Source organism: Rana temporaria, chromosome 1 (genome assembly GCF_905171775.1).
Source record: "Rana temporaria chromosome 1, aRanTem1.1, whole genome shotgun sequence".
NCBI classification, from domain to species: Eukaryota; Metazoa; Chordata; class Amphibia; order Anura; family Ranidae; genus Rana; species Rana temporaria.
In genome coordinates, this window is record NC_053489.1 from 179557867 (window position 1) to 179570888 (window position 13022).

Genomic DNA, 13022 nt, shown 5'->3' on the forward strand with positions numbered 1-13022 from the left:
GGAACATCCGCTTTAATGCAAATGCATAAAAACGTACAGTATATGAAGATGACCTTTATCCAACAAGTGCCCAATTGTAGAGGTTTGGAAAAAAGTATCAGTGAGGGCTCCAGGAGCAATGATCACTGGACTTTTCCACTTGGGATAAAGACTTTTTTAACTGAAACTTGTGTGTGGCATTTGCTCCTTATTGTTTGGTGAAACAAAAACTTCACCAGAGTTAACTTTTTTTATATATATATATAAAGAAGTGGCCTGTGTTACTTCTTTAAATAAGGCCGCGGAAATATACTGATCTGAGAGTATGAAGATCTATGTCCATTATATGTTATTTCAATGGCAGTGAGTAGTAGCAGAGTGAAGAAAAAAAATGTACAATATACACATGAATATCAACAAAAAGTACAATTTCAGGACCAAAATGTGTTAGTTTGAGAACATAGAAAATATTCAGGCTCGTCACATCATATCACTGTTCTTTTACTGTAAATTCAACTGAGAACTAATCAGTCTTCTGTGAGATTAGGGCACCCTTGGCACTCAAGTACAATATGTCATTTACTATACCATTGTTGAGCCTTTCCAGGCCAACAGGTTACACTACTGCAGCAGCACAGGCATATACACTGATCAGCCATAACATTATAACCACCCACCTAATACTGAGTAAGTGCCCTTTTGCCACCAAAACAGCCCTGACCTGTCGAGGCACGGATTCCACAAAATCTCTGAAGATATGCTATGTATCTGGCACCAAGCTGTCAGTAGCAGATCCTAAGTCGGAAGGTGGGGCCTTCGTTAATAGGACTTGTTTTTTTAGCACATCCCATAGATGTTCAATTGGATTGAGGACTGGTGAATTTGGAGGCCAAGTCAACACCTCAAACATGTTGTGTTCCTCAAACCATTCTTGAACCTTTTTGCAATGTTCACAGGGCACATTATCCTGCTGAAAGACGCCATTGCCATCAGTGAATACCGTTTCATTGGTCAACAATGTTTGGGTAGGTGGTACATGTCAAGTAACATCCACATGAATGGCAGGACCTAAAGTTTTCCAGTATAACATTGCCAAAAGCATCACACTGCCTCCATTGGCTTGCCTTCTTCCCATAGTGCATCCTGGCACCATCTTTTCCCCAGTTAAGCGAAGTGTCACCCAGTCATCCAAATGATGTAAAAGGAAATGGGATACATCAGACCAGGCCACTTTCATTGCTCTATGGTCCCGTTATGATGCCCATTGTCGGTGCTTTGGGCTGTTGACACGGGTTTTGCACAGATCAATACAATCTGGCCCTTGTCAAAGTCGCTCAAATCCTTACGCTTGCCCATCTTTTCTGCTTTCAACACATCAACTTTGACAACATGTTCACTTCCTGACTAATAATCCTATCTTTCAGATGCCATTGTAACGAGAAAACTAATGTTATTCACCTTACTAATCAGCAGTCATAACATAATGGGTGATCAGTGTATACTCTCCTGTATGTTCTGGATCGACCCCAGAATCTCTGCTTGGTTACAGAGAAATCTAATACCAAGTCTCAACTAAGTATTCATATACTCAGAAAATACTATAGCTGTAATTGGTGTTGAGCTTTAATTCATAAGCTGGGCAAATCTGCAAATCACATTTTTGTTTTTGACAACAAACATGCAGATTTGTCTACTCTGCGGAGAACCATGCAATAAAACCATGCTATGAATACTAAAACTTTACTTTGTAGGGTCACTATATAAAAACTGCAGAAAGGAAACATAAAGGTGTTGCTTACTGCAACCAACCACGTGTCATCTGGCCTTTGTACCTTACAAAATTTGCAGTGTCAGCAATTTTCCTTTGGTCATTTATACATCCTCTACTTACATGGCTAAATATGTTGTGTCCTGAGGAGGAGTAATTGTGGTTAGTATTATCGAAGAACTGATTAGGCATGTACCACCATAGCAGATTTTGTGTTAATTTGGTACCACCTGTACCTGAAGTCTATACTGTTCATATCTGTACCAACACTGTCTTCCAAGGGCTTTAGACCTAACTGTCCCTGAAAGCTATACAGTAGAGAAAGTACTGGTATATCCTCCTGTTGGGCTGTAAGGATTGCTCACAACACCAGTACACAAATCATACACATCAGGAAACCATCCAGTAATAGGAGGCACAATGCACGGAAAGCCACTATAGGGAAGACTATAACTGTACAATTTGTTGCTATAGAAGCAATGACATGGCTTGAACCAGGGAAGCCTGAGGATGGATATATTCCTCACTAGAACCTCAATTTTCAATCTGTATTTCAGCCTGCCAACACATCTGCAGCACATATCACTAAAATAAGTGGTTATAGCCCATTGCTGCTTGCTATGGAGGCTGATGTAAGTACACATGTAAGTTTGGTGTCCATATCTATTTTCTGGATCATACCTAAATATTATCTGAAATGTAATCAGGGTTCTGTATACATTTCCTGGATCATTCAGAGAAATACCTAAAAATGAATCTAAATCTTAAATAGGAAATACAAGATATCATTACAATCTTTCAAAGACTGATCTGTACACCAAATATACATTTTTAGACAGCACTTCTACAGTTACATAACTCTTTTCAAAAATTGGAGTAAAAGAAAGTTTAGGTGCGGCGTACGGCAAACAATCATTCTCCAGCCGACAGCTTTCTTGTGTAGGTCAGGTAATAAAAGCTAGCACATGCTTCTTGTAGTACTTTCCCTTTGTCCCAGCTTGTGAGAGGTATCTGCTAACCAGTACTGATTCAAAATGATTGGCACTGATCCACTAACTTATACACTAGCACTGTGATAAAACTGGCAGTACAATATATAATGAGGATAATTTGGATTTGTCACAGAACTGCATGTACCACATGATGTTCGCAGATAGTGTTGGCTGTAGTCTTGGAAATCATATTCATAGCTCCTTTTGTACTTGCGCCATGCAATTTAAATCAGTATATTAATAATGAGCTTATATACAGAATAAAGGAAGAGTGGGCTGATAAGTAAATAGTATTGGCAGCAGAAAATGCATTTGTGAATTATAAGGAAAAACATCAAGGCATGTTATAGATTCAAGAATTCCCCTAGTGGTTGCACAACCACGCTGCTGCTAGCTCTATATAAAAACTATTGGCAAAAAGCCAGGAGGATGGACAGCTGCCCTCTGACATGCGCCATTCAACATATCCAAGAGCCAACACGGATTAACTTTTAATGGCACACAAAACACTTTGGTTAGTGTTAAAATATTACTATGAAAATCCTTACAGCAATCCCTCAAAGGGCATTTCAACAAGCCTGTATCTTTCAAGAACCCCTTATGATGGGGCATAAAGTACATTAAAGTAATGTCAGACCACTGTCTGTGTACATTTTAATGTCCTGAAAGCCTTAGATATGTACACTTTATGTCGTATTTGGCATCATTATGACATGCTACAAGCCACTTTGAGTTGTTTTTTTGCAATATGTACAATACAAGCACCGTCTCTGGATCATTCTCCACTCTCCAGCAGTCACTTGAAGAATGAGCCAATAGCAAAAAATGTTAAGGTAGGACATTAAGGTCATGAGCGCATGCAGCAACATAATGTGTTCTTGAGCACATAGCATGCACATTTCATTTTATACATGATGTGTTATACACACGCCCGTCATAGATGGTATTCTCAAACCACAGCACCTCCGCTTAGGGATCCTCAGGAAAGGACTTCATCCTCCCCTACCTCTTGTAAGCCGCTATCTCTCAAGCTTTCATCGCTGCCTTGGATCCTGTGAATTAAAGACAACATTACAAAGATTCCAGAAGGTAATGCAGATTCTATATAAGCAGATTATAATGTAAAAAAGCATTCCATAACAGCCTTATTTTGCAGGAAAACAGCATGACAGATGGTACTAGTAAACATCCGATAATAAAAGTCAGGTCAGGCAAGTTAGTTGCAGATTGAGAAGCAAATTTAATAATTTAAAAAAAATATACAGTATTTAAAAAAATGAGTACACCCCTCACATTATTGTAAATATTTTATTATATCTTTTCATGTGACAACACTGAAGAAATGACACTTTGCTACAATGTAGTGAGTGTACAGCTTGTATAACAGTGTAAATTTGCTGTCCCCTCAAAATAACTCAACACACAGCCATTAATGTCTAAACTGCTGACAACAAAAGTGAGTACACCCCTCAGTGAAAATGTCAAAATTCGGCACAAAGTGTCAATAATTTTGTGGCCACCATTATTTTTCAGCACTGCCTTAACCCTCTTGTGCATGGAATTCACCAGAGCTTCACAGGTTGCCACTGGAGTCTTCTTCCACTCCTCCATGATGACATCACAGAGCTGGTGGATGTTAACCACTTGCCGACCAGCCACCGCAGTTTTACGGCCGCAGGTCGGCTCTCCTGCGTGAGATCACGTAAATCGACGTCGCGTGCGTGAACGGCGAGGGGGTGCACGTGCGCCCCCCCCGACGTTCAAGACAATCCGATTCTGGCAGCACTCATAAGTCTATTTCCCAAAGACAACCTCTGGATATGACACTGCGGATGTGCACTCAACTTTTTTGGTCGACCATGGCGAGACCTGTTCTGAATGGAACATGTCTTGGTAAACCGCTGTATGCAGCTCAGTTTCAGGATCTTGGCAAGCTTCTTATAGCCTAGACCAGTGATGGCGAACCTTTTTGAGCCCGAGTGCCCAAACCGCGACACAAGAGCAATTTATTTCTTGCAAAGTGCCAACACAGAATTAAACCTGCCAGCGTCTCTGTACAGAGGATGGGACTTATCTAAATGAGCCCTAAGGGACTAGAAATGTACGATTCTGCCAGATTCGCTCAGACTGCAGGGATTAGGAATGCATTGTGCTTAGAATGCACTGTGCAACATACACTGACCATTACACTCACCTACCTGACCAGTACACTAACCTACCTGACCATTACACTCACCTACCTGACCATTACACTCACCTACCTGACCATTACACTCACCTACCTGACCATTACACTCACCTACCTGACCATTACACTCACCTACCTGACCATTACACTCACCTACCTAACCATTACACTCACCTACCTAACCATTACACTCACCTACCTAACCATTACACTCACCTACCTAACCATTACACTCACCTACCTAACCATTACACTCACCTACCTGACCATTACACTCACCTACCTGACCATTACACTCACCTACCTGACCATTACACTCACCTACCTGACCATTACACTCACTTACCTGACCATTGCACTCACTTACCTGACCATTACACTCACCTACCTGACCATTACACTCACTTACCTGACCATTACACTCACTTACCTGACCATTACACTCAATTACCTGACCATTACACTCACTTACCTGACCATTGCACTTACTTACCTGACCATTAAACTCACTTACCTGACCATTGCACTCACCTACCTGACCATTACACTCACTTACCTGACCATTACACTCACCTACCTGACCATTGCACTCACCTACCTGACCATTACATTCACTTACCTGACCATTACACTCACCTGACCATTATACACTCACCTACCTGACCATTACACCCACCTACCTGACCATTACACTCACTTACCTGACCATTGCACTCACCTACCTGACACATGCAATGACACCAATAATGAGGCACAATGACACCAATAATGAGGCACAATGTTCCCTAATGACACCAATAATGAGGCACAATGACACCAATAATGAGGAACAATGACACCAATAATGAGGCACAATGTTTTCCAATGACACCAATAATGAGGCACAATGACACCAATAATGAGGCACAATGACACCAATGATGACAAAAAATAGGGGAGCACAATGTTTCCCAATGACACCAATAATGAGGCACAATGTTTTCCAATGACACCAATAATGAGGCAATGGCACCAATAATGAGGCACAATGTTCCCTAAGGACACCAATAATGAGGCACAATGTTCCCTAAGGACACCAATAATGAGGCACAATGACACCAATAATGAGGCAATGGCACCAATAATGAGGCACAATGTTCCCTAAGGACACCAATAATGAGGCACAATGACACCAATAATGACAAAAAATAGGGGAGCACAATGTTTCCCAATGACACCAATAATGAGGCTGAATAACACCAATGATGGGGCACAATGTTTCCCAATGACAGTAATGAGGCTGTTCTTTTTGCACAATTGATTATTTGCTGAGCTAGCGCCTGATATCTGAGAGTGGGGCAGGCTTAGGACTAACAAGATAACTGTACCATACACTGCACATTAACTCCTGTCTCCCAGTGTCTGACCTTGCTCCAGCAGCTTATTATTCCCGCCGAAAGGCTCCTCTGATTCCAGCCGTGTGTGCTCCCAGTCACGTCACCGCTGATTTGTGCGGTGTGGATGAGACAGCTTCTTTGATTGGATCAGCGTGCGTACGCACACACGCACGCACGTCACCCCCGGGAGTTTCTTCTTTGTCACTCCCACTCAGACACGTCATCAATAGCCCTAGAGAACTGTGGGAGTTGTAGTTTGGGGTGTGGTGGGGACAAATGGATTTTAGTGTGTTCTTTGAAATTTTTCATGGCGTGTGGCGTGCCCACCGAAACAGCTTGCCGTGCCGGGAGCGGCACGCGTGCCACGCGTTCGCCATCACTGGCCTAGACCATCTTTGTGTAGAGCAACAATTCTTTTTTTCAGATCCTCAGAGAGTTCTTTGCCGTGGAGGTGCCATGTTGAACTTCCAGTGACCAGTATGAGAGAGTGAGAGCGATAACACCAAATTTAACACACCTGCTACCCATTCACACCTGAGACCTTGTAACACTAACGAGTCACATGACTGCGGGGAGAGAAAATGGCTAATTGGGCCCAATTTGGACATTTTCACTGAGGGGTGTACTCACTTTTGTTGCCAGAGGTTTAGACATTAATGGCTGTGTCTTGAGTTATTAGCTGTGCACTCACTACTTTACATTGTAGCAAAGTGTCATTTCTTTAGCGTTGTCACATGAAAAGATACAATAAAATATTTACAAAAATGTGAGGGGGTGTACTCATATTTGTGAGATACTGTATATTCTATACATAGGCAGTAGCAAAAAAGATAAGAGCTCATTCACATGGAAACAAAGGTATATGCAGTGTTAGGAGCGGTTTATGTTTTGCAGAGCATCCTGTGTTAGTCAATAGGGAAACAGCTAATGTATGGACTCGCATGTGAGTTTGACAGATGTGCAGGGATAGGTTCACAGCCCTGAAAGCACCCTGACTGTGGTATGGGCCTTGAAAAAGGATTCAGAAACAAGTCAAATGCATTATACTCTTAGGCCCCGTACACACGCCAAACACATCGAGTTCCTCGTCGAGTTCAGTGTTGAAGCCGCCGAGGATCTCGGCGGGCCGACTTTTCCCATTGACTAACGAGAAAATAGAGAACATGTTCTCTTTTCGGCCCGATGAGTTCCTCGACGGGTTCCTCGCTGAAAAGTGTACACACGACCGAGTTTCTCGGCAGAATCCGGCTCCGACCGAGTTTCTCGCTGAATTCTGTCGAGAAACTCGGTCGTGTGTACGGGGCCTTAGACCTGGAGCTCCCAGATTCCCTGTTGGAATCCTTACTGCATTTTCCCACCACTCCTCTCAGCCAGTACCACAAATTGATACTGCCTCATCTGCTTAATGCAGCTCAGAGGTTAATCACGATACATTGGAAGAAGCCACAGGTCCCTACACGCACCGAGTGGATAGCCTTAGTGAATAATATCATGGCTGCAGAGGAGTGGATGGCGAAATGTAAAGACAGGTATGAGAAGTTTTACTCTCTATAGGCTACTTGGATAAACGACTCCAGTACATACAGGCCAGACGCCCAGGGGCCCTCGGAGGCAGAGGCCCCTCCTGATCGATGGGGCTGGGCTGTGGAGGTCCCGGGATCCCACTGGACGGAGAGCGGGCGAGAGGAGGAGCATTGACAAGCCTACTTCAGCTCAAGTCGGTTTACCATGCTTGCAGGTGTTTTACCTTTTACTTTTTTTTAAAACATTTTTCATTTCTATTTTTATTCAGATTTGTATTCACGTTTTATTCCTTTCCCTCTGCTCTGGTACCTTGGGTTACTTCCAGTCCCCTGTCCCTGATTGAGGGTCTGAACCCTCATCAATGGTATACCAACCAGGGGGAGACAGTAGAGGTGATTCATTGATGTTTGAATTCATATGACATGGTTGTAATATGATGTTCCTTACTCCCCTGATACGATCCCCCTGGTTTGTATGTCTCTGAGTAACTCCCCAGACGGATATAAGGGACCCAAATGAGGGCTCTCTATGTGTTGTCTTGATTACCTGTATGCTCTGTTTCATGTGTTTGTTTCTGTTTTTTTTTTTTTTGTATGTTGTTATATGCAAATATCTTTAAAATAAAGATTACATTAAAAATGCATTTTACTCCCATAGAAGAAAGCTGGGAGAAACCTAAGCGCTCAAATTGTGAATGTCCTCTGAAAATGTGAGTTGCCTGTCAGAAATGCCAATCCCCTGACTTCAATAGATTTTCAGCCAACAAGTCAGTGATTCACATTTAAGACATTAGATCAGCATGCCTGCTATACAACTAGAATTTTTAGGAGCTGACAGTCTTGGCCTTCAAATTTCACTCTGCACAAGTTTTTTTTTTTTCCTTGACTTGCTTCTAAGTTGCTTTTGATTGACTTCATGAGCTGCCTTTGAATTGCTTTTGTTTTCATACTGATTTGTATGGGGATTGTAACGGAATGACCCGGGACAAACAGAGACTTTGTGAGGATGGAGGATACTCCTGTGTCAGCGTCACTGATAACTCTTGGGTCTGAGTCCACTCTGTGCCCTTTGGGCATGGAGTGGCAAGTGAATCGTAATTCATGGATTACATGAGATTTGACATCACGGACAGTTCATATTGCAGGATCTTGAGAGACTACAAGATGTTGGTTAATTGTGACCCCAACCAGTCAATAATCTATGACTCATTTCTATGATTAGTCTAGTGACATGCTAATTGCATCAGGGCTTGGAGGACATTCCATTGTCCTTGTGTAAAGGTGTTGTAACGGACAGGTGTTAATCCCAGGTCTGCTCCCAGAACTCTAATTATGCATACTAAAGACTGCTTATGTGTGATAACCCTGTCTACAATCTATTGATGCTCAGAGGTGTCGAGCGGTATGCAGAGACGGAGTGGGTGAAGGCTTTTGTTGTTAGTAATTGAGGAATGTTTAGTAATTAGCCTTAGTGTGTGATTGGGGGGGGGGGGCAGTTTGATTGTTCCTGTAAATTCTGTGACCTGTTGTACTATATAAAAAGACTGAGAGAAATCATTAAAGTATCATTACATTTGGAACAAGTACAGAGCTGCGTGTCTCGTCTTGATTCTGGGAAAATGGGATGCCTGCTGGTCTGTCTGTGTGTCAGATGAGCTGTTGTCATGGATGGAAGGTCGTAAACGGTGGTGACCGTTACAGTGGTGGCAGCGGTGGGATAATTCCATCGCTTAAAGGACGGCGACAAGGACACAGGACGATGGAGACGCTGTATGAACGGCTGAAGCTCTCTTCCCTCAAGGACTTACTGGAGAGCCGGGGCAGATCGGCCTGCAACCGTAAGAGAAGGGACATTATCGCACAACTTGTCGAAATGGATAGAGCTGAGAGGCCCAGCGTAACAGACAGGACACCCGATGAAGAGTTTTGGGACCGGGCTGTTAGACGTGGACTGGCACAGTATGGACCTAATCCTCCACCGGAGATCATAGACCGGGTTATAGCGGCTGTGGATGCCACTTGGCTAGAGCAAAGAGGTGCTGCAGCAGCAGAAGTCACAGCAGCACCAACTGAAGAGAGGGGAGAGGTACAGATGCCAGTCACCATGGAAGTGGAGTTCCAGGGAGCCGGGGCAATTGGCCCCTCTCCCCAGCAACAAGCTGTGGTGGTAAAGCATTTACTCCCAGCTGAATCTCTGGCGGCAGGGCAGGATGATACTGGCTGCTGCACACAACTGCAGCTTGAGCTGACATCGGGGGATGGGACTGTGGTCTCCCCCCAAAGCGACCCAGCAGAAGAGCTGGCAACAGAGCAGAGCGCCACAAGCCTCTGCTCTCACCTAGCAGGAGAGGGAGTTCCTGTGGGAGTGGATGGGACTGTGGTCTCCACTCCAAGCGACCCAGCAGAAGAGCTGGCAACAGAGCAGAGTGCCACAAGCCTCTGCTCTCTACTAATGGAAGAGGGAGTTCCTGGGGCAGTGGATGGGACTGTGGTCTCCACTGACACAACCCCAGAAAATGGTGCGTCACCGAGACAGGAGGATGTCGGCTTGGCTTTGCAAGCATCAGGGGATTTTCTACCACCAGTGGATGGGACTTCAGTCTCCACTGGTATACCCCAGGGATGGGGGGCAGTTGGCCCAGATCCCCAGCAGCATGAGGAACTGAGCCCAGTCACCCTGTCTTCTCTCCAGCGGCTGAAAGGACTCCAGGGAAAAGGGCCAGTCCAGGCCTCTCCCCAGCGGCAGGCAGATTCTCTGAGAGAGACAGAGGTTGGTTGGGTGAGTAATGCTCTGTTTGGAGCCATTTATTTGGGGTACGGTATGGATACCAGCATTGGAGGACTGGATCTACTGACTGACTTCGGAGTCAACCCGTTCGGGGTCTCCTCCTGTGTCAGTCTCCCACCGAAAGGGGAGAGATGTAACGGAATGACCCGGGACAAACAGAGACTTTGTGAGGATGGAGGATACTCCTGTGTCAGCGTCACTGATAACTCTTGGGTCTGAGTCCACTCTGTGCCCTTTGGGCACGGAGTGGCAAGTGAATCGTAATTCATGGATTACATGAGATTTGACATCACGGACAGTTCATATTGCAGGATCTTGAGAGACTACAAGATGTTGGTTAATTGTGACCCCAACCAGTCAATAATCTATGACTCATTTCTATGATTAGTCTAGTGACATGCTAATTGCATCAGGGCTTGGAGGACATTCCATTGTCCTTGTGTAAAGGTGTTGTAACGGACAGGTGTTAATCCCAGGTCTGCTCCCAGAACTCTAATTATGCATACTAAAGACTGCTTATGTGTGATAACCCTGTCTACAATCTATTGATGCTCAGAGGTGTCGAGCGGTATGCAGAGACGGAGTGGGTGAAGGCTTTTGTTGTTAGTAATTGAGGAATGTTTAGTAATTAGCCTTAGTGTGTGATTGGGGGGGGGGGCAGTTTGATTGTTCCTGTAAATTCTGTGACCTGTTGTACTATATAAAAAGACTGAGAGAAATCATTAAAGTATCATTACATTTGGAACAAGTACAGAGCTGCGTGTCTCGTCTTGATTCTGGGAAAATGGGATGCCTGCTGGTCTGTCTGTGTGTCAGATGAGCTGTTGTCATGGATGGAAGGTCGTAAACGGTGGTGACCGTTACAGGGATGAAAAAGCATATTAGATGTAAATAAATCCCTGTGTATGATTCCTTAGGGTGGCAGTTTTAGTAAAGAAGGATCTATAAGAGAAGCATGCTTTTATATAAAAGAACAGCAGGCAAAACTGCAGTTTTGTGTGCCCCAGTATGCTTCATTCTGCAGTCACCTAATGTAGTTTGTGGTACTTGGAGATACAGGGAGGGAAAACGAGACAAGATAATAAGGCCCGACTAGAGATTTAAGGAGTTCTTCAATAAAAACAGTATCGGCCCAAATCTGTTCATATAGCAAAATGTTGTTTTGCCTAGAGGAGCAATATGGTTTATGAAATGGTTCAGTTGCACAGTATTGGTAAAGAAGGTCCACATATTGCTTTATTCACGTTTAACAGGTCTGAGCCATCCAGGAGATAGATCTCACACCAACTATCAAATACATTTAGGCACACCAGCCCTTCTGGCAAACTCCAGAGCTGTGGGGGTGGGCAATGCCTCGGCCGCCTTTGATTGGCCGTGCAAAGTGACAGCTTCCTGGCAGGATATTCAGGTGGGTTTGGATTAGGATCTGAACATGCCTGACCTCATCCCTACTTCAAAGTGTACACTCTTCTGCCTGTCTGGGTTTGAAGATAACGGCCAGATACAAGGCGTTTTTTATCACACAAGAAACAGTCCTGAATATAAGACACAAACTACTACAGCAACCAGTTCATTACATTGTCTTTTAAAGCCCAACTCCAGGAATTTTAAACATTCCACCCTTGCAGTGGGGTTAAATGCTTGTTATGTCTGGGGGATTGCAGAAGAGGTTGTTTCACTTACCTGATTCCTTGCTCCAGTTCTTTCCTACTCCGTCCACAGCTCCCGTCTGTGAGAGGACCCACCATCACGTACAATACAGGGACATTAAGGGCCCTTTCACACGTACGGACCGTATGTCTGCATTTTCATCCGTCCGTTGCGGATGAAAACGGGACATACATGGGTCCCTATGTGATTACGGGTGTCAGCGGATGACTATCCGCTGACACCCGTAATTTGTCCGCCTCCGCAAAGATCCGCATTTTCGGATGGAAGAAAACCCTACATACGGTCCGTGTTCATCCGATTCCCCATAGGGGAGAGCGGAGGAAAGACAGGGCGGTCCCTGCACAGTGTGCGGGGACCGCCCTGTCAGTGGGGATTTTACGGAGGACCCCCGCTGAGCTGTACGGACACACGGAGGCGGATCATTACTGATCCGCCCTGTGTGAAAGGGCCCTAACTCTGTATGGTATGCTGAGGTGGCTGGAGTATGATAAGAACCGGTCACAGCTTATAGAGCAGCTGCAGGGAAAGGATTGCAGTGCTGGAGAGATCTTGCTAGAACAAGGAATATTTATAATGTATTTACAGCCCCTAGACCTCATGATCTATTAACTTTTGCAGTGTGTGTGTGTAGGGGGGGGGGGGGGGCATTATAAGGATGGATTTTTAGATTATTCTAAAATTTGGCCTCAAGCCTAATGTGACCAGCTAGGAGGACATTCAAACTGTTGTCTATTTTG

At 44.3% G+C, this 13022-nt stretch overlaps 1 protein-coding gene across 3 annotated transcripts in view; it reads right to left on the reverse strand.

The window, feature by feature from the left end:
• Positions 1–1587: 1587 nt before the first annotated feature.
• The window catches only part of CAMKK2 (calcium/calmodulin dependent protein kinase kinase 2), a 188661-nt gene continuing 177226 nt past the window's right edge, over positions 1588–13022 (reverse strand). For all 3 annotated transcript variants that reach the window (XM_040346824.1, XM_040346832.1, XM_040346842.1), the window contains one exon: positions 1588–3791. In XM_040346824.1, the coding sequence (XP_040202758.1) occupies positions 3719–3791 (73 nt within the window). In that variant the 3' untranslated portion in view covers positions 1588–3718. The remainder of the gene's footprint in view (positions 3792–13022) is intronic.